The sequence below is a fragment of the Schistocerca serialis genome, chromosome 9, assembly GCF_023864345.2.
Source record: "Schistocerca serialis cubense isolate TAMUIC-IGC-003099 chromosome 9, iqSchSeri2.2, whole genome shotgun sequence".
Lineage (NCBI taxonomy): Eukaryota > Metazoa > Arthropoda > Insecta > Orthoptera > Acrididae > Schistocerca > Schistocerca serialis.
The window spans coordinates 347,382,564-347,409,074 of NC_064646.1; the positions used below are offsets into that span (position 1 = coordinate 347,382,564).

The 26,511-nt window shown below is 44.4% G+C and overlaps 1 protein-coding gene across 1 annotated transcript in view; it reads right to left on the minus strand.

The window, feature by feature from the left end:
• LOC126419612 (uncharacterized) overlaps window positions 1-24,069 on the minus strand; it is a 41,559-nt gene extending 17,490 nt beyond the window's left edge. The window contains exons 1-3 of the mRNA XM_050086801.1: window positions 24,027-24,069; window positions 22,664-22,803; window positions 14,533-14,865 (exon numbers count right to left, since the gene is read on the minus strand). Coding sequence (XP_049942758.1) covers window positions 14,533-14,865; window positions 22,664-22,803; window positions 24,027-24,069 — 516 coding nt within the window. The remainder of the gene's footprint in view (window positions 1-14,532; window positions 14,866-22,663; window positions 22,804-24,026) is intronic.
• Between the last annotated feature and the right edge of the window lie 2,442 nt (window positions 24,070-26,511).

Here is a 26,511-nt window from a genome sequence, read left to right on the forward strand (position 1 = left end):
TGATACTTTAAAGTAACTGTAACCCCTGCATTCCTAATTTGCTTTCCTCAATGTGATGGTATTCGATTGGAAAGCAGGCCGCAACATTTTTGTTTAAATATTAAATGTGAAAATATTTTGAGGTGTGATTACGATTTATGGTTTAAAAGCATTGCACTGAGCTCATCTTAGAGGTGTTGAAGGCAGGGTAAAGAGAGAAGAAAGTAAAGATTGGCAGCACTGCTTATGTTCAACTGGTATTGAGAAGCTGGGCATCCGATATGTAAAATGTGCACAATTACACGGTGGCTAATTCAGAATCTGACTACTACATAGTAGGAACAAAGGTAAAGCAGAAGTTTGTCACGGGTACTGAGGGAAATAACATCGCAGTAAAGAAAGGTAACACAGAACAAATGACAGATCTACAGTTGGTGATTATCAGAGCATACCGAAACAGGAGCTACAAACAGAGGATGTTGGAAACCAAGAGAACAGTAGCACGAGAACAATAACAGAGGAAAATAAAAATACGTTTTTTATTACCTAAGAGTAGTGGTAATTTGGTTAAGAGGTCCTTCACAACTATGGGATATTTAAGGAATTTGGTTCTAGGTGTAGCAGATGCACTTGTTTGTTGTTTATTACCCAGCAACCTGTTTCGTATCCTGGACCATCTTCAGGTTGTAAAACATGATCAACTGAGTATAATGAAGAAGCTACCCATCACATGCAAAACGTGCCAAAAATCATATGTACATGGTCGCATGTTCTCACAATAGTTGTATAGCATATTTACAACGTTATGAGAACGTTGCGCCAGTAAAAATAATGACTTAATTTTATCGTTTTCATGCCCACTGCTCGTGGTCTTCTGACTAACATCAAGTCCACAATGCCCCCGGTTTGATTCCTGGCTGGATCGATTTTCTTCGCACGGGTCATGGATGTTTGCGTTGTCCTAGCCACTCCATCTCATCGCCAACACAAAGGCCGAACAACCCCATATGGGATCTTCTAGCCAATAATGCCATACTGCAATTTCATTTTCATAATTTTCATTTTTTGTAAGTGCTATGTGCCATGGTCGCATTGTAAGTATGGCTTTTGTGTGATGCTCAACTGATCATGTTTTATGTAGGCTGACGATGATCCAGTATAGACCGAAATCGGTTACTGAATAATTAACAAGAACAACTCTCAGCTGTTGTATACAGAATGAAATTCACAAATAAAACTGGTCATCTTGATATGTTGCTGTTAGGGATACTGTTCCAGTATCATTCGAAATTACTTTCGAAGGGTGCCAATGTGGACTGGTTGTTACAGCCTAACATTTCACGAAGGAGCGGCTGTTGGACGTGTTCGCTTCCTGTACACGTCGCAAAAGTTCTGTCTGTTCACCTAGCGTCCTGTAATAGCTGTGTCTCTCTCTCAGAAGATCTCGCACAGCCGTAGGTTCGCTGATTATACCAATTGTGGCTGTAACGACAATCGAAGATTCTCTAAATCTGCTGAATGAGTTCGCAATTTTTAGTGATGCCGGAATAGTTGCCGTGGTGCAATGTGAGCCACCATACTTCGTCATTATCGCAGTGCAATGACTACACATGAATTAAAAACGCGTTGTCACGCTATGTCCATGCCACAGCCACTGAGATGAAGTGACACCAGAAAGTTGATATCCAGGTGTTCTCCTTTCAGCCAATTAGAGGCCAGGAAAGCCTATGAGAGACGAGAAAACTTATCTCTCTGCTCTTTCACGTGTCACCTTCGCATTTTCTCCGTAATTTCACGTGTCAGCCACCTACCGAGCGTGTGATTACGCCGTATCACAAGGCAATATGCGTTGTTCAGTCGCGTTTAACCGATATATATAGACGGAAACTAACCCGAGAAACTGTACTAACAAAATTTCAAGAGCCGATTTTCAATGATGATTTTAGGAATTATACAATCCCGTACATACATGGACAGTGAAGACAAGATTAGGTGAATTGCAGCCTTCATAGAGGCATTTAAACAATAATTCTTCCAGCGTTCCGTATGTGCCTGGAGCTTTCAGACCAGTTTCCCGTGACATGCGGTGTAAAACAAGGCTGTCTTCTGGCTCCCACACTCTTCTCACTTTATTTCACAGCTGTTATGACAGATGCGACCAAAGCCTGCAGTGGTCAAATGGGTCTTGACTCGAGAACAGACAAAAGTGTCTTCAACATCTCTCGCCTCACAACAAAAAGTCACGTAAATAAAATATCTATCTTAGAAATTCTTTATGTACATGACGTATGTATGATGGCTAATTCTCCTGAATCTCTCCAAACACACATGAACCCGCTAAATGACTCCTGCAGAAGATTTTGTTTAGGCATAAGCATTACCAAGACGCAACTCCTTCAAGACCACGTAAGGGTTCCGATACAGACGACTGCAGTTTCATACTGGACAACAAACATTTGGAAAACGTGTCACACTTTAAATATCTAGGTAGCCAAATTAGAAGCGACAACAGCCTGACAACAGAAATTGCAGCTCGTATAGCCAATGCAGCCTCAGTTTTCGGCAAACTGAATCACATGGAAATCACATGATCTCAGACTACAAACTAAAATTGCGGTCTACAAAGCAATAATATTACCAACTTTGCTCTACGCCTCTGAAACCTGGTGCTGTTATAAAGCTGACATTAGGAAGCTAGACGCCTTTCGTCTTCTCTGTCTGAGACCAATTGTCCACATGAAATGGGAAGACCGTGTTCGAAACACGGAGATTTTGCACTGCGTGAAACTGCCTGGCTTTGAAGCTCTCTTAATGAAACACCAACTGAGATGGAGTGGACATATCATACGCATGGACGACAGTAGACTTCCAAAGCGGCGTTCTACTCAGAGCTCTCGTGCGGAAAGCGGCAGCATGGTGGCCAACACCTGCGATATAAAGACACCAACAAACGCCACCTCACAGCCTGTGGCATTCTGAGCAAACGTTGGGAGGAGCTTGCATTGCACCGATCAGAGTGGCGCTCAACAATACACAAGAGTGTGGAACAATTCGAGCGTATCTGCCTAAAGAACCTGGACGATAAACGAAAGCTCCGCATATCTAAGCCCAAGCCTAATTACATCTATACGTATAACTCAACTGGGCAACTGTATTGCACTTCGTGCAACCGTATCTTCAAAGAAAAGCTCGGTTTCGCAACCCACATTCGAGCCCACCACAATACGGATTAAACGACTGACGGAGTCGCTGTCGCCGGACGCGCCGAGGAGGACATCATGTTGTAAGGTGGTGTAGTCTCTTGACCTTCATTTCTTACATATTCCGTCCTCACAATCGTATTCTGCACATCAAGACACTTCATTTGAACCCAAAGTCGATAAGGTAGAGTCAATTTCGTATGAATTCATGTAAGCAATATGCAAATCTAATAAGTAAATCGCAAGTGTACACCGAGGTTGAGAAACTCGAGGCTGGTGTACACAACATGATGGCCACAGGTATTTTCGTTCAAAAGAGGAAACCAGCCCACTGGTAAGACTATCCCTTTAGAGGGCTGGGTCAACAACATACCTACTTTGGCCGAAGCGGCCGCCCAGAGAGAATACAGCTTTTGCAGACAGCTTTTGCCGGAGCGAAGGGATAACGACCCCCATGTTCGACTTAAAAGCAAATTCCGCTACATTGTGTGGGAGTACCCAGCAGACTGCGTAGTTACAGAGTTCTAACAGGAGGACAGTATACGCCTAATGGAGATGCTACAGATTTCCGTATTGATCGACTTAAACGAAACGTCATTCTCCTGTTTAAAAGAGCAAAACTGATTGGCGGAATATTTCTGATGCAAAGAGTTAGAGGAGTGAAGGAAGGAAGCGAATGATATACCCTTGCAACTTTTCCACAAAATGGGGCCGTTCCGTTGTCGCTCTTGGAATGGAAACACGTAACGAGAGCGAGTGCGCTCGTAAATGTACGCAAATAGTGAGGAACGAAGTCTCTCCTCAGTACTTCACTGGGAGAGCACCTCTGTCGTTAGCGAATCGGAGTGACACTCTATATTGAGTCGCTCTCGATTAAGCTTTGTTCACTGTGTTGGCCATCACACTTATTGTGCGGCAGTCGTCTCAGCTCACGTTATTGTGCGCTACAGTGTATGCGAGCCCCATCTGTCTATAACAGTACACTCCATTACATTTCTCACACGACAGCCTTGACCGTACCTAGAAAAGTTATTCAAGTTGTGTAGGCGGGGCTCTCAGCCATTCTGCTGAGTATATAACATTCTTAAAGAAAAGGGAGAAAAGAACCTTTGCATACTTTGTAAAATAATAGCATTCCTATCCATAAGAGGCAATCTACTGTTCCGAAAAGAGCCAGGAAATTTATTATTTTTTTTATATAAGAAAAAGTTTCATTTGATTACTCAGATTTTTTTACAATAAATAATATTTTTCGTTTGTTTAATGTTTTTCTTACACTAACTACCAATACTCCTGTACCCAAGTATCCCACTAGTTATGTAAGATTATAGAATATTTTTGTGTCTTTTCCTTACAGTGGACGACTCCAGAAGATATTTGTTGCTGAATGTTTTTCAAGCAGTTCTTGTTGGTACATTAGGAGCGTCTGTCTGACTTCTGTAGTAGTGTGAGGTGGAAATTGTTTCTTGCAGGAGCCAAAGAGTACTTGTTGGATCAATCCATTGTGCAACTTGACAGAATAAAAACCACAGACTCTCAGAATGGGACTGCAACGGAGAAAAGCCCTAATAACTGGCATAGTGGAACATACGCTCTGCCATGCACTTCACAATGGTTCCCAAAGTATAGATGTAACTCTTCTGCACTTTGATTATACTGGTGGTATTCAACACGCTTGAGATGGTCAGCTCCGGAAAAAATGTGGAAATGGAATGTGATTGTGAGAACGAAAGTCAAGATGGGATGTAGGCAGAGAGTTGATGGCGGCTTGTGGATTGGAGACAGGATTTGTCATGTGCCATTACGAAGATGCCCCGTCGACAATGAGTTCATTGGAGATGGAACACAAACTCGGATAGAGGAACTATACTGTACGAAATCGTCCGTATATTTTTCAAAGGAAAGATCACAGCATTCGCCTAAAATAGTTCAGGGAACGACAAGAAATCTATATTTGGATGGCCGGATATGGAGATTTGAAATGCCATCCTTCTAAATACGAGTTCAGTGTATTATTGCCTAGCCACTTCGCTCGGCGATTGGGCTAGACAAAATATGTACTTGATGCACGGATTGGCGATGCCGTGCTAGACAAGGTGAGAGTAAGACCAAAGAACGTTCTTTAGATGGAAGAAGGGGCAGTGGAAGTGGTATTGGGAATATGTAGAGGTAGCAGTTAGGGTTAGCTAGCGTAGTTTTTTGAAGCACATGGGGACGCAAAAGGAGGTGGATGTTTAGTATAATGATGGTTAGAAAACGAATTATGTCATCGGTAGTTGGTGTGACTCATAGGGAATTGTTTGGGGGGAATTATGTGTCGATAGTGCGGTTGCGGACGTTTAACTCAGTTTTCGGTGGGCCGGGGGGGGGGGGGGGGGGGAGGGGCGCAGGCTTCACCTGAAGTGCGTATCATATGCATCAAGTTTCGCCAAAGTTTGCCTGTTGGTTAACAGCCACTGGGGCTGCCGGACAGTGTAGGGACTGCTACAAGTTGTTTGGTGGCAAAACTGTTTCACGAGTCGACTTTCAGAAGATATTAACGTTATTAGTTGATTTTCGAGGTTAGGCTAAAGAGCGATGAAAAAGAGCGAAAGAGTTGTCATGGAAAAGAGCAGAAACTCGTGTTATCTACACGTATCACGGAGAATTATTCTCCCTGTTTAACATCCAAGAGTCCAGTGAAATCTGAAACTCGCACTGCAGCCTTAAAACCAGCCATGATTGCGTGAATGAGTGAGACATATTTACGAGGGGCTTTCAATAAATAATACAACACTTTTTTCTGAGAACTGGTTAGTTCTATTCAGGATTCCAATACTCCATATTATTTCTCACTCTTTTGGCTACAAAAGGGTGGCATAATCTCCGTTTAATGCGACAGCCTTATGCCACATTACTGGGTGGACCTGTAGGCGCACGTGTTACGCCACTCCACTGATCGACGTGTAAGCAACGTCTTGCTGCATCAGTAGCTTCCCCTTCATCTACGTACTGCTCTCCGCAAAGTGCATCCTTCATTGGGCCAAACAGATGGAAGTCGAAAGGTGCGAGATTCGGCCTGTAGTGTTGATGAGGAAGAACAGTTCAATGAAGTTTTGTAAGTTCATCTCGGGTGCGCACACTTGTGTAAGGCCTTACGTTATCATACAGAAGGAAAGAATGGCAGCTAACTCTAAATATAGATAAATGTAAATTAATGCAGATGAATAGGCAAAAGAATCCTGTAATGTTTGACTGTTGTTGTTGTTGTTGTTGTGGTCTTCAGTCCTGAGACTGGTTTGATGCAGCTCTCCATGCTACTCTATCCTGTGCAAGCTTTTTCATCTCCCAGTACCTACTGCAACCTACATCCTTCTGAATCTGCTTAGTGTATTCATCTCTTGGTCTCCCTCTACGATTTTTACCCTCCACGCTGCACTCCAATACTAAATTGGTGATCCCTTGATGCCTCAGAACATGTCCTACCAACCGATCCCTTCTTCTGGTCAAATTGTGCCACAAACTTCTCTTCTCCCCAATCCTATTCAATACTTCCTCATTAGTTATGTGATCTACCCATCTAATCTTCAGCATTCTTCTGTAGCACCACATTTCGAAAGCTTCTATTCTCTTCTTGTCCAAACTATTTATCGTCCATGTTTCACTTCCATACATGGCTACACTCCATACAAATACTTTCAGAAACGACTTCCTGACACTTAAATCAATACTGGATGTTAACAAATTTCTCTTCTTCAGAAACGCTTTCCTTGCCATTGCCAGCCTACGTTTTATATCCTCTCTACTTCGACCATCATCAGTTATTTTGCTCCCCAAATAGCAAAACTCCTTTACTACTTTAAGTGCCTCATTTCCTAATCTAATTCCCTCAGCATCACCCGACTTAATTAGACTACATTCCATTATCCTTGTTTTGCTTTTGTTGATGTTCATCTTATATCCTCCATTCAAGACACTGTCCATTCCATTCAACTGCTCTTCCAAGTCCTTTGCTGTCTCTGACAGAATTACAATGTCATCGGCGAACCTCAAAGTTTTTATTTCTTCTCCATGAATTTTAATACCTACTCCGAATTTTTCTTTTGTTTCCTTTACTGCTTGCTCAATATACAGATTGAACAACATCGGGGAGAGGCTACAACCCTGTCTTACTCCCTTCCCAACCACTGCTTCCCTTTCATGTCCCTCGACTCTTATAACTGCCATCTGGTTTCTGTACAAATTGTAAATAGCCTTTCGCTCCCTGTATTTTACCCCTGCCACCTTTAGAATTTGAAAGAGAGTATTCCAGTCAACATTGTCAAAAGCTTTCTCTAAGTCTACAAATGCTAGAAACGTAGGTTTGCCTTTCCTTAATCTTTCTTCTAAGATAAGTCGTAAGGTCAGTATTGCCTCACGTGTTCCAGTGTTTCTACGGAATCCAAACTGATCTTCCCCGAGGTTGGCTTCTACTAGTTTTTCCATTCGTCTGTAAAGAATTCGTGTTAGTATTTTGCAGCTGTGACTTATTAAACTGATAGTTCGGTAATTTTCACATCTGTCAACACCTGCTTTCTTTGGGATTGGAATTATTATATTCTTCTTGAAGTCTGAGGGTATTTCACCTGTCTCATACATCTTGCTCACCAGATGGTAGAGTTTTGTCAGGACTGGCTCTCCCACGGCCGTCAGTAGTTCCAATGGAACATTGTCTACTCCGGGGGCCTTGTTTCGACTCAGGTCTTTCAGTGCTCTGTCAAACTCTTCACGCAGTATCATATCTCCCATTTCATCTTCATCTACATCCTCTTCCATTTCCATAATATTGTCCTCAAGTACATCGCCCTTGTATAGACCCTCTATATACTCCTTCCACCTTTCTGCTTTCCCTTCTTTGCTTAGAACTGGGTTTCCATCTGAGCTCTTGATATTCATACAAGTCGTTCTCTTATCTCCAAAGGTCTCTTTAATTTTCCTGTAGGCGGTATCTATCTTACCTCTAGTGAGATAGGCCTCTACATCCTTACATTTGTCCTCTAGCCATCCCTGCTTAGCCATTTTGCACTTCCTGTCGATCTCATTTTTGAGACGTTTGTATTCCTTTTTGCCTGTTTCACTTACTGCATTTTTATATTTTCTCCTTTCATCAATTAAATTCAATATTTCTTCTGTTACCCAAGGATTTCTACTAGCCCTCGTCTTTTTACCTACTTGGTCCTCTGCTGCCTTCACTACTTCATCCCTCAAAGCTACCCATTCTTCTTCTACTGTATTTATTTCCCCCATTCCTGTCAATTGCTCCCTTATGCTCTCCCTGAATCTCTGTACAACCTCTGGTTCTTTTAGTTTATCCAGGTCCCAACTCCTTAAATTCCTACCTTTTTTGCAGTTTGACTACTCCATTAGTATTGTAGCGCTTGACACAGTCACGTCGATTAAATATTTGGGCGTAACATTGCAGAGCGATATGAAGTGGGACAAGCATGTAATGGCGGTTGGGGGGAAGGCGGATAGTCGTCTTCGGTTCATTGGTAGAATTTTGGGAATATGTGGTTCATCTGTAAAGGAGACCGCTTGTAAAACACTAATACGACCTATTCTTGAGTACTGCTCGAGCGTTTGGGATCCCTATCAGGTCGGATTGAGGGAGGACATAGAAGCAATTCAGAGGCGGGCTGCTAGATTTGTTACTGGTAGGTTTGATCATCACGCGAGTGTTACGAAAATGCTTCAGGAACTCGGGTGGGAGTCTCTAGAGGAAAGGAGGCGTTCTTTTCGTGAATCGCTACTGAGGAAATTTAGAGAACCATCATTTGAGGCTGACTGCAGTACAATTTTACTGCCGCCAACTTACATTTCGCGGAAAGACCACAAAGATAAGATAAGAGAGAATAGAGGCATGTAGGCAGTCATTTTTCCCTCGTTGTTTGGGAGTGGAACAGGGAGAGAAGATGCTAGTAGTGGTACGAGGTACCCTCCGCCACGCACCGTGTGGTGGATTGCGGAGTATGTATGTAGATGTAAATGTAGAGAAGTGCGCCTGCAGTTTTGTGGCCATGAACACGCTGAAGTCGATTATTCAGTTTCTTGAGGGTAGCACAATACATTTCTGAGTTGATCGTCACACCACGAGGGATGACATTAAACAGAATGACTTCTTCAGAGTCCCAGAAGACCATCATCGTGGCTTTACCGACTTATATTTCAACTTTTTATTGGGAGGAGAGGTGGCGTGGCGAGGAACTCCATTGATTGCCGTTTTGTTTCCGGTTCGAAGTAGTGAACCTGAATTTCATCGCCTTTGACGATCTTTGACAAAAATTGTCACGATCAATCTCGTAACGCGGAAGCAGTTCCTCGCAGATGGTCCTTCGTTGCTCTTCATGGTCTTCTGTTGGGCGGCGAGGAACTCAGCAGGAACACACTTTTGAGTATCCCAACTGGTGGACGAATGTGCCAGAACTACCAACTAGCCGTTTGGCTGTGATCCATCGATCATCTCCAATGAGAGTGTCCGCACGTTCCAACATTGCAGGAGTCACAGTTGCTTGCCGCCGGCTGGCAAGCGGGAGAGCGGATGGGTCATCGCGACCTTGTTGCGATGTTGACAGACGTCTCGCCCAGTGATTCCCCGTGCTTTTGTTCACTGCCAGGTCTCTGCAGATATTATACAAACGCCTATGAATATCTGCGATGCTCTGGTTTCCCGCCAAAAGAAACTCAGTGACAGCTCGCTGCTTGGAACACGCCTCCGCTATAGACGCCATTTTGAAGGCTACACATAGAACCTCGACCCATCGGAACTTTATGAAGCTATAGAGACTGAAGCAGAAATATTCCACGATGTCCTACAACAAATTCCACATTTTTTCAATCGAAATTGGCCGAGAAAAAGACATGTTGCATTACTTATTGACCGCCCCTCGTAGATGGTATACCAATCGTGTAGCATTTTCTCCTTGTTAAGACTCCCAATGGCCTGCCTGAAGTCCACGTAGAGGTTATGAAGCTAAGTTTTACTATCTCATTTCTGCTCGTGTATTTGCCTCAGGACAAATATGATCTGTTGTTGACCAATAATTCCTGAATCCACACAGTTGTTCTCCCAATAAGTCTTCTGCGTATAGAGCTGGCTTGTAGATAATACTAGACAATGCCTTACACAGTACATTCAGTGCAGGGTACTTCGGCAGTAATTAGAACGTCAAGTCTTGGCCCTTTTCAAATTCTCTCTTGATACCATGTCCGTAGTTGCGTGGCTTCGCTCCCTTCTCCCCATTTTTTAGGCAATACCTTCAATACTTACTTTAAGCTGGATCCTTCTGTCTTTGGATGTACAATATCTACATCTACATCTTCATTTACACTCCGCAAGCCACCCAACAGTGTGTGGCGGAGGGCACTTTACGTGCCACTGTCATTGCCTCCCTTTCCTGTTCCAGTCGCGTATGGTTCGCGGGAAGAACGACTGCCGGAAAGTCTCCGTGCGCGCTCGAATCTCTGTAATTTTACATTCGTGATCTCCTCGGCAGGTATAAGTGGGGGGAAGCAATATATTCGATACCTCATCCAGAAACGCACCCTCTCGAAACCTGGACAGCAAGCTACACCGCGATGCAGAGCGCCTCTCTTGCAGAGTCTGCCACTTGAGTTTGCTAAACATCTCCGTTACGCTATCACGCTTACCAAATAACCCTGTGACGAAACGCGCCGCTCTTCTTTAATCTTCTCTATCTCCTCTGTCAACCCGAATGTTGGACAGTAGCTGTACATTTATGGTGAGATCGTCTTCTGAATTCCAATAAATTACTCTTTCCATCTATTCAGGATGTCTTATTCATCTGTCAGCTAATTTTTCCCTTACACGCTATTATTTTAAGTCTAGGTTTCCTCAAAGTCTTTGATCCATCAATATTTCGGGTGCCATTATCAGAACAGCAGTATTAAGAGAGTTCCATTCTCTGTCTTCATGCAAAATCTGTGTAGGTTAAGATCAGAAATATAGCTGCTGTAAGGACATTCCAAAAAGGGAATTAAACACAATAAGGGAAACAAAAAGCGATAGTTAACAACATGGCGCCCAGGGGCCCCACTAATAGTTTTGACTTCCCTCACCCTTCCCACCATTCCATCCCTCTTAGTACTTAATCTTTTTCTTCTTCTTGCGGATTATCTATTGATGGCACCGCTTCTGTCCTCAGTCGCCTTCTGTCTTGACTTTCCTCAATATTCCTACACAGGCTGTTCTGAAAATCCCATTACCAACTTCTAGGACTGGTAGCGAATGCAGAATATTTTGAATAGGAACCCATGTCCGGAAACAAACCGATTCCGTTCTATGACGGTTTCAGTTCAGATGGGTAAAGCGTCCACGTCTGACATACCTCCTTCCACTCAAGCTAACTAATCCTGCATATTTGATCTTCCTACAAGACGTACTGGACCCGTTATTGAAAGCTGTGCACGAACTGACCTCTCAATTATGTCTCATAAATGTTGTATCGGATTCATGTCGGGCGATCTGGGTGGCCATATCGTTAGCCCGAATTGTCCAGAATGTTCTCCAAAAACGTCGATAACAAGTGTGGGCCGGTAACGTGTTTGGGAACATGAATTTCATGAATGACAGAATATCGTCTTCATGTAGCCGAACATAAAAATTTCCAATCAATGAACGGTTCATATGGACCAGAAGACCCAGTCTATTCCATGTTAACACAGTGCACACCATTATGGAGCCACCAGCAGCTTGCAAAGCGCCTTGTTGACAATCTGGGTCCAGCCAACCATCAACTGAAATCGGGACTCCTATGACCAAGCCACAATTTTCCCGTCGTCTAGAGTCCAACCGATACGGTCACGAGTCCAGGAGAGTCGCTGCAAGCAAAGGTACTAGCATCGGTGGTCTGCTGTCGCAGCCATTAACGCCAGATTCCACCATACCGTCCTGAAGGATACGTTCGTCGTACGTCCCACATTGATTTCTGCGGTTACTCCACGCGGCGTTGCTTGTCAGTTAGGACTGAAAAGTAGACGCAAAAGCCGCTGCTCTCGGTCCTAAAGTGAAGGCTATCGGCCACTTCGTTGTTCGCCGTGGGAGGCAATGCCTGAGATATTGTATTCTCGGCACACTCTTGACACTGTGGATCTCGGAATATTGAATTCCCTGGCACTTTCCGAGGTGGTATATCCGATGCAGTCTAGCTTCAACTACCATTGTGCTTTCAAAGTCTGTTAATACCCTTCGTACGGCCACAATCGGAAACCTTTTCACACGAATCATCTGAGTACAAACGACAGCTTCGCCAATGCCCTCTCCTTTTATACAGTGTTAATGCGGTGGGGTTGGGTTGTTTGGTGGGAAGAGACCAAACAGCGAGGTCATCGGTCTCATCGGATTAGGGAAGGAAGTCGGCCGTGCCCTTTCAAAGGAACCATGCTGGCATTTGCCTGGAGCGATTCAGGGAAATCACGGAAAACTTAAATCAGGATGGCCGGACGTGGAATTGAACCATCGTCTTCCAGAATGCGAGTGTGCTAACCACTGCGTCACCTCGCTCGGTATATATGCGATGCTATAGCCATTTGCATATGTGTATATTGCTATCGCATGACTTTTGCCACCTCAACGTAATGATGATGATGATGATGATGATGGTTATGATGATGTTTGGCTTGTGGTGCACTCAACTGCGCGGTCATCAGTGCCCGTACAAAGTCCCAGTTTTTACACAGTCCATTATCTTTTCACAATCCAATCTGGTCACTCTCACAAGTGATGATGATCATGAAATGATGAGGACAACACAAACATCCAGTTCCCGGGCAGACAAAATCCCCAACCAGGCCGGGAATCGAACCCGGGTCCCCGTGATCCTGAGGCAGCAATGCTAGCCCCTAAACCAAGAGCTGCGGACATCAGCCTAACGAACAGCGTTGTGTAATCGGTGTACTTTACTGGCCATTAAAATTGCTACACTACGAAGATGACGTGCTACAGACGCGAAATTTAACAGAAACGAAGAAGATGCTGTGATATGCAAATGATTAGCTTTTCAGAGCATTCACACAAGGTTGGCGCCGGTGGCGACATCTACAACGTGCTGACATGAGAAACGTTTCCAACCGATTTCTCATACACAAACAGCAGTTGACCGGCGTTGCCTCGTGAAACGTTGTTGTGATGCCTCGTGTAAGGAAGAGAAATGCGTACCATCGCGTTTCCGACTTTGATAAATGTCGGATTGTAGCCTATCGCGATTGCGGTTTATCGTACCGCGACATTGCTGCTCGCGTTGGTCGAGATCCAAAGACTGTTAGCAGAATATGGAACAGGCGGGCTCATGAGGCTAATAAGGAACGCCGTGCTGGATCCCAACGGCCTCGTATCACTAGCAGTCGAGATGACAGGCGTTTTATCCACATGGCTGTAACGGATCGTGCAGCCACGTCTCGATCCCTGAGTCAACAGATGGGGACGTCTGCAAGACAACAACCATCTGCACGAACAGTTCGACGACGTTTGCAGCAGCATGGACTATCAGCTCGGAGACCATGGCTGCGGTTACCCTTGATCCTGTATCACAGACAGGTGTACTCAACGACGAACCTGGGTGAACGAATGGCAAAACTTCATTTTTGCGGATGAATCCAGGTTCTGTTTACAGGATCATGATGATCGCATCCGTGTTTGGCGACGTCGTGGTGAACACACATTGGAAGCGTGTATTCGTCATCGCCATACTAGCGCATCACCTGGCGTGATGGTATGGGGTGCCATTGGTTGGTGTCTCGGTCACGTGTTGTTCCCATTAACGGCACTTTGAACAGTGGACGTTAGATTTGAGATTTGTTACGACCCGTGGCTCTACGCTTCATTCGATCCCTGCGTAACCCTAAGTTTCAGCAGAATAGTGCATGACCACATGTTGCAAGTCCTGTACGGGCCTTTCTGGATACAGAAAATGTTCGACTGCTGCCCTGGTTAGCACATTCTCCAGATCTCTCACCAACTGAAAACGTCTGGTCAATGGTGGCCGAACAACTGGCTCGTCACAATACGCCAGTCACTACTCTTGATGAACTGTGGTACCGTCTTGAAGCTGCATGGGCAGCTGTACCTGTACACGCCATCCAATCTCTGTTTGACTCAATGCCCAGGCGTATCAAGGCCGTTATTACGGCCAGAGGTGGTTGTTTTGGGTACTGATTTCTCAGGCTCTATGCACCCAAATTGCGTAAAAATGTAATGACATGTCAGTTCTAGTATAATATTTTTGTCCCATGAATACCCGTTGATCACCTGTATTTCTTCATGGTGTAGCAATTTTAATGGGCAGTAGTGTATTATGAAACAGCAGATGTAGTGGCCCACCTGTACAACGGCGATGTCGTATTCGGCAGAAATGATGCTGAACTCGTCGTGGATGACGGCCTGCGAGACGCTGAGGACGACCCCGCCGCTGCCCCGCGTGGACGTGCCCGCCCTCACGCTCATGTCGGCCACCTCGTGCCGGAAGACGCAGTGCGCGGCCGTGAGCGCCCAGCTGTCGCCGATGACGGAGGCGCCGCACCAGTGGTCGCCCGCCAGCTGCAGCGACACCATCCACGGGAAGTCGGCGATGCTGGCGTCGGTGCCGTTGATGATGCGTCCGTGGCCGCTGGCGGACCACGGCGCCCCGCCTGTGGGCGCCGCAAGCGCGCACGCCTGCAGGCAGAGCAAGGCAACCACACCGCGCAGCATGGCGACGACCGGTGAATCCAGCACGCTCCTGTCGGCGCGTGCTCTTATAACGCCGAAATGCAGAAAATGGAGCTGGCCTTCAACCTTGTTTCCTGTGCAGGAATCTGTCAATCGAGCTCGAACAATGGCCGCGAGGAGTTATCAGAGCTGATAATGACTGCTCTCATACACAGAAGCTTACAGATCACAAGATCGTATCTCCAAAAAACCGACCAACCTTAAAGTAGGTGGATGAAAACACAATGAAGTGTTCACTCTTATCTACTAGTCACTGAACCTTCTAATATCAAGGCGTACGTAACACTACGATAAGATAAATCAAAATATCATGAAGATAACTGATATTTTATTTACTGCAGCTCTCCTCTTTAATGTCAAGATATTAACGACTTCATTTATTTAGTAAATGACAACTTAATGAAGGCTTTAATCTTCCACTCCCCGTAAGTTCTCTTTAATGTCAAGGTATCAACTATTTTATAAACGGAAGTTTAATGATGATGGTGGGCAGTTAGGTGGTGGAGTGGTAAGGTTCTGGACGCAATTTAAATACCAATATATCTTCAACGTCAATTTATTTATTTATTTATTTTATTTTGCGTATGGCAATATAGCGACAATATTTTATATAAGTACAACAATATGTAAAAGAAATGTATAAAACAAAACAATGTGTAAATAGTACATGTGCAAAAAACAAGCAATAGCACAAAAGGATAAAGTACAAACACTCAAGACAAAATAACTACACGTTAAAAGCTTGGCAAACCTGGCTAGAAACTCATTCGTATATTTAAAGCTCAATATCTAGATTGCACAGCCATTCCAAAGCAGAGGGTTTCACATATATAACCACAGAGACAGGTCCGGCGTATTTTCTTAAGGGGCATTCCTCAATAATATGGCGGACGTTCTCTTCTGGCGCTCCACAGTCACAGGCTGGTGAGTCGCATAGATCCCGGGCAACGGACTGCAATAGCAGGACGGCAGAAAGTCTACACAAATGGCAGCCTATCATTGATCTCTCACGGCCGCACACAGCGACAAAACCAACGTCAATTTATTCACCATAAATAAATAATAACAACTACTACCGTTTGACAGAACCTCCACAGAGATCAATTAAGAAGGCCTAAAGTTTTAGTTACAGAGGAGTGAAATTTGAATGTTCAATTTAAAAACAAAATCTGTTAAAATTGCCTTTAAGTTTAAGTTCAGAATTACCCAACTTTTAAAACACATAAAATGAATATCATTGATTTAGCAGAACATATAGAATAATAACCTCCTTAAACGGCAAAATAAATTACAACAGTTACAGGCAGCAACTTTGAAAAGCAACGCCCTTCTCATAACGCACTACAGTTTCAACTATTCTAATGCTCAATACAGAAAACCTGTCCGCAACCTGAAACACCCCCGTTTAAATTCCTTTATTAGATTTTGCTTGTGATTTACCGAAGCCGCCAAACAGTTAATTATTATGATTATTGACCGTGTGCTTAATGGATGAAAGGCTACCGGTTTTTCTGCTGTGGTTTCGGGGGTATTTCAGTCAAGTGCGGCTGTTCTGAGACGGAATTGTTAATGACTGAAAGTTTGTCTATTATTAAAGACTATGAAGATTGCGATGTACAAACTGATATGTATTTTCTATAATAACACACAAATTCTGAGGCAGTTGCTACCTTTTCCTTACACGTTTAATTATTGTTATATCTTTTTATTGGTTGCTGATTTTAAGTACTTCGTCACACGTAATGATGATGGTTAACATTTACAACAATCCTCACCGCAATCCATGGTTTTTGCTGGCCGACGCGGTTGACGCTAAACACGTAATTCGGCACTTGTCACTTTTGGTTTCATATGACTCTCGAATCGGTATCGAAGAGGGTCCACCCCACAACGATCAGGGGGACGCGCTCATTTGTCACACTCCGCTGAATTTACCGTTTACTACTCACTCGACCACCATTCTTGCCCGTCTCTCCACCACCACTTGTCACTCAACACTCGCCTCACTGCCTCCTGCAGCGCTCGACAATCGACTCCTGTCTGCTATCGACCTGGGTATCGAATACTAGCATCTATATTCGTGGGTTCACGGATCCCTTACAAACACATCAAAATCTTTAAAGACAAGAGCAATACGTAATAGCTGCGTTAAATAGAACTAAACCTGACACCACTATGAGATCTAATTTTCTCATTAAAAGCTTCGAAAACTGCAATTGATTCGGCCAATATTGGATGTAGCCGCAAAATGATGGCTGCCAAGATAATTAGCTAACGGCCTCAACCTCTTAAGCTATGCTATGACAAAAAAAGTCAAGTTGTGCAACACACGAATACTCACAAAAGTGTGATACTTTGCTCATATACTCCAGTTGAAAAAAAAAGAAAAAAGGAGTCTATAGAACAAGCGATATACTGGTTTATATGGAGGGATGAAATCATTTAGGTTCCTCTCCACACCTCCACCCTCAGCTTAAATAAGGATGAACTGGGACTAAATGGCAGTATTCATCAATAGAACTAAGTGTGTAAGAGAAAAGTGACCACACTCGACAACTGTTGTAATGTTTCACAAATATCGCCCGACATCAGAGCTAGCGCCATTTAATATTATCAGAATCCCACACTCATTGAACTTTGACCGAAATTATTAACTCAATGAAACCTACGACCAACAGATCTCTTAAAACAAGAGAAAGTTCGTTACATGGTCATTGCTGTCAAAGAAATACCAATTCCTAATAAATGGGAGCTGCGACTACCACAAAACGACTGGAAAATCGTGTGGGAAAATTTATGAAAATAATACCAAAAAGCGGCAGATCGACTTGATACAAAATGATAAACCGGACATTAGCGACCAACTGCAAGCTTTACTCCATTCATTTAAAACCGTTATCCGCACGTGGAAATTGCAATTCGGAGGACACGATCGAACACCGTTTTGAGTGTCAGAAATTTGTCGCGATATTGCACACAGCAAGGGGCATGATTCGACTGATTAATAGAATGGACATACGCAATATATTGGTTTCTAACGAAATGATACCCATGTAATGTCCCCACAGAAAATACCCTCTACCACGCACCAATTAATCACTGTCAATCAAACCATCCACATTCATTCACTTTGTAAAAGTATCTGATCTGATTTTCTCGTTATATATGCGGCGACAGCTCGTCGACGCCAAAGTATTTTCTAGTACGTTTATTCTTTGAAATAACAGAGATGCATATATGCATTCTCCATGGTTGTTAGAGTGGTAACTAGGACAGCTTCTGGAGTATCTGTTGAGGGATTGACGTGTTTCTGAGAGATACATATTCTTCTTTTCTTCTCGCTAAAGCGAGCCAATTAACATTTGTGCCGCTAGCGGTTTGTTTGAAGAGAAAGAGACTGTAAACGGAAAATAATTAAGACGTGGAATCACCGGAGATCTGGACATGTATTGGAGATGGATTTAATACACGATTTCCTTCATAAATAAGGTTTGTGACTTTTTTGTTCTGGAGTGAATGAACGAATGAGTTTTTTCTGAACCATTTGATGATCACGTTGGCCCTGTAATTAGTGGGGAAGTTTCGGCTGTGTCGAAGAGAGCCTGCAATCACTGTCTGTGTTAAATCGTCCAAAAAGGCTTCGTACACATCTGGAATTCGCAATCTTTCGTAAAAGGAACAAATTGTCCACACGATTGATTCTCCCCACTGAATGCAGTGTTTAACAGCAATAATAAATGTAAAGATCTCTTACAGCAAGCCAGCCGCTGATTACCAAGACGAAGGACTCCACCAAAGATTCTATTTGGCTGATTTCACGTAATGAAATATTATATTAAAAACTGTACATAGATAAAGGAGACAAAGAGAGAGAGAGCGAATGAAAATAGAGATAATACTAATAATCCTCCATTAGTCTAACTTTTCGCCTGTCTTATCACGGATCAGCCAACAAATGGGAGGCCCTTACTTTACTGTATAGATTTATGTGTGAAGGTGAAGGGATCTTAAAGGCAACAGATACACGTCCATACAGACAAGACATTAGTTAGCGGCTAGCTGCATTCATCAGATGAAGAGACGGCAACTTATTATCCTCAACAATTAAGAAAAAAGTTAAACCAAAATGGAAATGATTTCCAAAATCAGAGCCATAGATCATAGTACATACAATTCATATCATTCTTAGATTTAAGTTAAGGGACAACTTACAGTATCTGGCATACTTCGGGGATGAATACGAGAAAGTAACTGATCATCCTAAATACAGACTTACGTACGCGAATTTTCTCAAGATTCCAATGTGTAAAGCTTACCATAATGTTTTGAGATGCAACCTAACACACACACAAAAAAGAAATATGATGTGAATTCTACAAACGTGTCATCTAAAAAATAACTCAATAGACAATTTCTTGCAGATTTCCGTGCAACAGACTGAAATGTGAATGTGTTATAATGCACACTGAAGCGCCAAAGAAACTGGTGAAGGCATCAGTATTCAAATACAGAGATGTAAGAGCAGACAGAACACTGCGCTGCGGTCGGCAACACCTACATAAGACAACTAGCGCACGGAGCAGTTGTTAGATCGGTTACTACTGCTACAATGAAAGGTTCTCAAGATTTAAGTGAGTTTGAACGTGGTATTATAGACGGCGCACGAGCGATGGAACACAGCATCTCTGAGGTAGCGATGAAGTGGGGATTTTCCAGTACGACCATTCCACGAGTGTACCGTCAATAGGAGGAATCCGGTAAAACATCAAATCTCCGACATCGCTGCGGCCGGGAGAAAGTCCTGCAAGATCAGGACCATCGACGATTAAAGAGAATCGTTCAACGTGACAGAAATGCAACCCTTCCGCAAATTGCTGCAGATTTCAATTCTGGCCATCAACAAATGTCAGCGTGCGAACCATGCAACGATACATCACCGATATGGGCTTTCGGAGCTGAAGGCCCACTCGTGTACCCTTGATGACTGCACTACACAAAGCTTTACACTTCGCCTGGGCCCGTCAACACCGATATTGGACTGTTGATGACTGCAAACATGTTGCCTGGCTGGATGAGTCTCGTTTCAAATTGTATCGAGAGGATACAATTGTCAGCAGGGCACTGTTGAAGATGGTGGAGCCTCTGTGATGGTGTGGGACGCGTGCAGTTGGTGTGATATGGGACCCCTGATACGTCTAGATACGACTCTGACAGGTGACCCGTAAGTAAGGATTCTGTCTGATCATCTGCATCCATTGATGTCCATTATGCATTCCGACGATCTTGGACAATTCCAGCAGGACAATGCTACACCCCACACGTCCAGAATTGTTACAGAGTGGCTCCTGGAACACGCTTCTGAGTTTAGACACTTCCGCCGGCAACCAAACTCCTCAGACACAGGCATTATCGAGCATATCTGGGACGCGTTGCACCTTGCTGTTGAGAAGAGATCTCCATCCCCTTGTACTCTTACAGATTTATCGACGGCCCTGCAGGATTCATGGTGTCAGTTCCCTCCAATACTACTTCAGACATTACGTGAGTCCATGCCATGTCGTGTTGCGGCAACTTTGGCTTTTCAATGTAGGCTATATAATTACTTTTAAAATGAGTTTGTTTTCTCTTGTTTTATGAAACTGTTAAATGTAAATAAATATCCTTGAAAAAAATACTGAATTGCATCTACATCTAAATCCACATCTACATGGTTACTCTGCAATTCACACTTAAGTGCCTGGCAGAAGGTTCATCGAACCATTTTCATACTACTTCTCTACTGTTCTCGAATGGCGCGTGGGAAAAAGGAACACCTAAATCTTCCGTTCGAGCTCTGATTTCTCTTGTTTTATTATGATCATCATTTCTCCCTACGTCGGTGGGTGTCAACAAAATACGCATTCGGAAGAGAAAGTTGGTGATTGAAATTTCGTAAATAGATTTCGCCGCAAAGGAAACCGCCTTTGTTTCAGTGACTGCCACCCCAACTCGCGTATCATATCAGTGACACTGTCACCCCTACTGCGTGATAACACGAAACGAGCTGCCCTTCTTTGCACTTTTTCGATGTCCTCCGTCAATCCTACCTGATAACGATCCCACACCGCACAGCGATATTCCAGCAGAGGATGGACAAGTGTAATGTAGGCTTTTTAGTGAGTTTGTCGCATCTTCTAAGTGTTCTGCCAACGAAGCGCAGTCTTTGTTTCACCATCCCCACAATACTATATATGTGGTCTTTCCAAATTAAGTTGCTCGTAATTGTAATTCCTAGGTATTTAGTCGAATTGACAGCCCTTAGATTTGTGCGATCTATCGTATAGCCAAAATGCATCGGATTTCTTTTATTACCCATGTGGATGACCTCGCACTTTTCTTAGTTTAGTGCCAATTGCCACTTTTCGCACGATACAGAAATTCTCTCTAGATCATTTTGTAATTGGAATTGATCGTCTGATGATTTTACTAGACTGTAAATTACAGCGCGATCTGCAAACAATCTAAGGGGGCTGCTCAGATTATTACTTAGGTCATTTATGTAAATCAGGAACAGCAGAGGACCTATGACACTAATTTGCGGAACGCCAGATATCACTTCTGTTCTACTCGATGATTTACCGCCTATTACTACGAACTGTGACCTCTCAGAGAAAAAAAATCACAAGAATTCAACAGTACTTTAATGCACAGAACTCATAATTCAGCTGCCTGCCAACAACACATTTCTTCTGAATTCCCCTATTCTATCTTACCACCCCAAATATAGAGCATTTTTCAAACATGCATTAAAATGGAAAGTCCTTAATTCAGATTTACAGGTAAACAAGACACAGATAGGTTCAATATATATAAATAGAAAAACAAATTGTAGCACTGGCCCAAGTGAACCACATAATTCCGAAAACAATTTAGCTCTATCAGGGAAGGCTCTTGGGCGTATTCAAGATACGGACGTGGAAAAATGATAAAAGACCTTTTAACAACTGAGCATTGCATCAGTATTAAAACTATTACGTTAAGAACCAAACTTCAGACAGGGAAACCATGGCAGTGGCAAGTACAGCAGGCCAGGTATGAATATCATGGTTTACAATAATGGGCAGTACTGGGTAAATTACGCCCGATTGCTACAAGATAGAAAACATGAGGAATGCCGTACTGAACCGGGAGGCCGTAACGTCTCAGAGGCTACGGTGGAACGGGAAGCGACGCGGACAGGTTGCGCCCGGTGAACCGGCGGATAACCAAAAATACCCCGGACCAGCGCCTCCAAACGCTACGAACAGCTCGTAAGGCCACAGCCGTAGGCAATTTTATAGTCGCTACACCAGTCGGAGAAGCAACAACTTCCAATACAAATCAGACTCAATTTCGATCTCAGTGGTCACTAACACACATGGCGGCCCACAAGAGCAGAGCAGACGGCATCAGAAAATGCACAGCACTCTTACACCCATAACAGCACCTATGCGTCCGTAATGCCGGGTAAATCAGCTGCGTCGACATTAGGCCCAGGTATTGCCGACAACACAACTCTAGCGACAACCGACCTCTTAGAGAACCGTGCGCTCATAAGCTCCGTGAACATTCCGCCATGTGTCACACGTGCCTCTTACCTGTCTCTCGCCCTGACTGCGACCCACTGACTCGGATGTGGTCAACAAGTCGGCCAAGCAACTACAACCAAAGACTCAACTAACAGGCTACCGAAGCGCTACCCGGCGACTAGACAGAGACGGATCGCGCCAGTAGGCAAAGATGTAAAAACAGAACGAGCGATATCTAAAAGGAATGCAGCAGTGGCTTTAGTCACATTCAAGTTACGTGTTAACAGTTTCCGCCAAGCAGGGAAACCATACTGCTCCCCTCGAACCTTGTCTTCTGCTGCAATAAGAGGCTCGAAATGGGGGGTAAATAGACCTTCTCGAACGTTTTGCCCAAGCTGCTAAGAAAACTGACAGGTCGATAGTTGGTAGCAAGCGTCAATACTTCCACGCCTTGGGGAGAGGGACCACCTTAGCAATCTTCCAAGTCGACGGAAAATCCTGTGTGAGAAGAGCCCTTATAAATTCTCACGAGGAGCACCAAGGGTTTAGGAGACAATGCTTCAGGCGTAGGTTGGCAATCTTCTCCACACCAGGCACGTTATTCCCATTCAGTTTTCTCGTAACAGCCCTTACTTCGCTGGGCGGCGTTATACGTGCTTGCAGATGGTCGTCCACCGTGATGATTCAATTGGCTCTGAGCACTATGGGACTTAACATCTATGGTCATCAGTCCCCTAGAACTTAGAACTACTTAAACCTAACTAACCTAAGGACATCACACACGTCCATGCCCGAGGCAGGATTCGAACCTGCGACCGTAGCAGTCGCGCGGCTCCGGACTGAGTGCCTAGAACCGCTTGACACCGCGGCCGGCCCACCGTGATGATCCTGTACACGTTCTTACCCCCCTAGGAGTGAGATCAGCCCGTAAATTCTTGACCCTGGTCTGTATAAGAAAGGAAGACATCATGTCCTCCCACGACTCCATACTCTGTTCCAAAATCATACGCCTGCCTGTCCACTCTATGTAACAGTCAGTGGTAAGCCGAGTTTCTCGTCCATTGCTACAGTTTGCATGACCAAGCTCTTCAAACAAAGGAGGTAGTGTATCGGAGGTCCGGTGGTCCTCCATTACAGTGAAAGAGGATAGCTTGTAAGCTTTCCGAATTTTGCGTGCGAGGTAATCCACAGCGTTATCGATTTGGGGCGGTGTGTGGCACCTCCGAAGCAGGAACAACATTGCTGTTCAACTAACGCTGGAATTGGGTCCTGTTAGTTTCCAGGTAGACATGGCGAGACTGACATCTGACATCTCTTTCGCGATAGCGTTGCCAGGACAGGGCTATAATCCGATGATAATTCGCTGACCGTCTCGAACCGAGGGTCCACACCAAGCCTGTAGGTGATGGCAATATCACCCAGAAGTTGGCGAAATATTGGTCGGCTCTATGGGACCCCAGACTTTCAAATCAATTCCTGTTCCAGTCTACATAGATCAAGGCCATTGGGGTTGGTGGTACGCGAGTGCGTTCTAGAGAACGCATGCTCACGCCGTCATACAACCGACTCGCATGTCGCTGCCCCCTAGCTTCTCAAAGACCATAACTCCACAGAGACAGTAATCGATAGCACCTGTACCACGGCTCACTTGATTTTGAACGTACCTCACTATTCTCCAGTTGAGAGCCAAGGTATTGAAAATGTTATTTACTTTATACTTCAGTTACAACAACATACCTCCGTAACCGAGGTCGCTAATGCACTCGGGTGCAGCAGCGGTCTACATTTCAGGTAGCGAAAACAAACGACATTAAAGTGGTAGTTTCAAAGGTTACATAGCCCGCCGGTTCTAGGCGCTTCAGTCTGGAACCGCACTACCGCTACGGTCGCAGGTTCGAATCCTGCCGGCCGCGGTGGTCTAGCGGTTCTGGCGCTGCAGTCCGGAACCACGGGACTGCTACGGTCGCAGGTTCGAATCCTGCCTCGGGCATGGGTGTGTGTGATGTCCTTAGGTTAGTTAGGTTTAAGTAGTTCTAAGTTCTAGGGGACTTATGACCTAAGATGTTGAGTCCTATAGTGCTCAGAGCCATTTTTGTTCGAATCCTGCCTCGGGCATGGATGTGTGTGATGTCCTTAGGTTAATTAGGTTTAAGTAGTTCTAAATTCTAGGGGACTGATGGCCTCAGATGTTAAGTCCCATAGTGCTCAGAGCCCTTTGAACCATTTGAAAGATGGCTTATTTCCTGCAACGTTCATTCCAGCTTTCTCTCGTAGCAAGTTTTAAGATAAATAAAAATTAGATCTGCAACAGGATGTGGTATTTGGCTGGGAACTGAGACTTTGTTTTGACAGCCTTACTCACATTTCAGACTACGTGTTGGGTACCTCTCTTGTTGATATTAATCGTAACACACTCGACCCAGTCACGTTAGTGTGACCACCTCCTAGGTTCGACGACAACTTGCAATAACCAGACGGCAGGTATCAACACTAGCAGTAGAAGGCATATAAAGCTTGTCGGGGCTGAAGGCGGCCTTTTCAAATGAATCACGCTTCATATTTCATCGGACAGTTGATCTTCGGTGTGAAACGTCTGAAAGCAAACATCCTGCAACAATAGTCGGAAGGAACCAGTCTGGTGCAAGAACGTCATGGTCTAGGGAATGTTTTTGTGGCATTCCGTGTGTGATCTCGTCATTCTGGAAGGCACAATGGGTTAACACAAGTATGATGTATCCTTGGGGATCATATTCAGCCTTGTGACAGGTGTCCACATTAATGCGACTGGGCAGAGTGTAGCGATAACTTACATGTGGCCGACAGATCACTTCCTTTCGAGAACAGTAGGCAACGTACCAGCACCTCTTCCCAGTTCTCTCCCAGTTTTTAACCCTAGCAGTACAAACACAGTAGGACGATTCAAAAGTACTCATCACTGTCATCCGTAATAAACCGCCAGCCGGAGTGGCCGTGCGGTTCTAGGCGCTACAGTCTGGAACCAGGCGACCGCTACGGCCGCAGGTTCGAATCCTGCCTCGGGCATGGATGTGTGTGATGTCCTTAGGTTAGTTAGGTTTAAATAGTTCTAAGTTGTAGGCGACTGATGACCTCAGAAGTTAAGTCCCATAGTGCTCACAGCCATTTAAACCATTTTTTTCGTAATACACGGATACGTCGGCGAGACAATTTAAAAAGTGAGTTACACATTACCATGTCACACTAAGTAACTTTTATTGAACGCTGCAATGCACTTCAAGGCGTGACAGATACAAGACATTATTTTTAAACACAATCATCACCAAGTCAGTGAAAACAAAGAGCGAGGGAGAAAACCGGTCGTTACGTTCTACCAAATGTTTAAATCTTCTTCGACGACAGAATTCCGCTTCTTGCTTACTGTGAAAGTCATCGTTGGGAAATTTCTTTGCACCCCTACCCCTCTCCCCCCCTCTCACCCTCCCCCCTCCCTCAAGTTGAGATGAATTGTGTGTGAATTCCTAAGGCTGCTGAAGTCATCGGTCCCTAGACATACACAGTACTTAAAATAACTTATGCTAAGAACAACACACACACCCATTCCCGAGGGAGGACTCGAACCTCCGGCGGGAGAGGCCGCGCAATCAGTGATATGGCGCCCCTAACTGCGCGACCACTCCGCGCGCTTCCCCCGCAGGAGTTCCTTCAGCTTGCCAAAAAGATCGACTGGACATCGAGGTCCGAGGTCGATGTTGATTGCCTTCCTTCCCCATCAGCGTTCACCCACGTTAGTCCGACCTTTGCCAAACTGCACTGCATTTGGTTCGTATGCCACCAGAATTTCACGTTGAATCTCGTTCGATTTCGATGTATGGCCCACAAGAATCTTACTGTCACGCGTACTTCAATTTTGAAGTACGTTTTCAATTGTGGCGCAATTTCACTCGCAAACTGCGATGCACATCTACATCTACATGATTACTCTGCAGCTCACAGTTCATCGATCAACCTCCAAGCTATTTCGCAACTGTACCAATCTCGAACGACGCACGGGAAAAAGGTGGGTGCC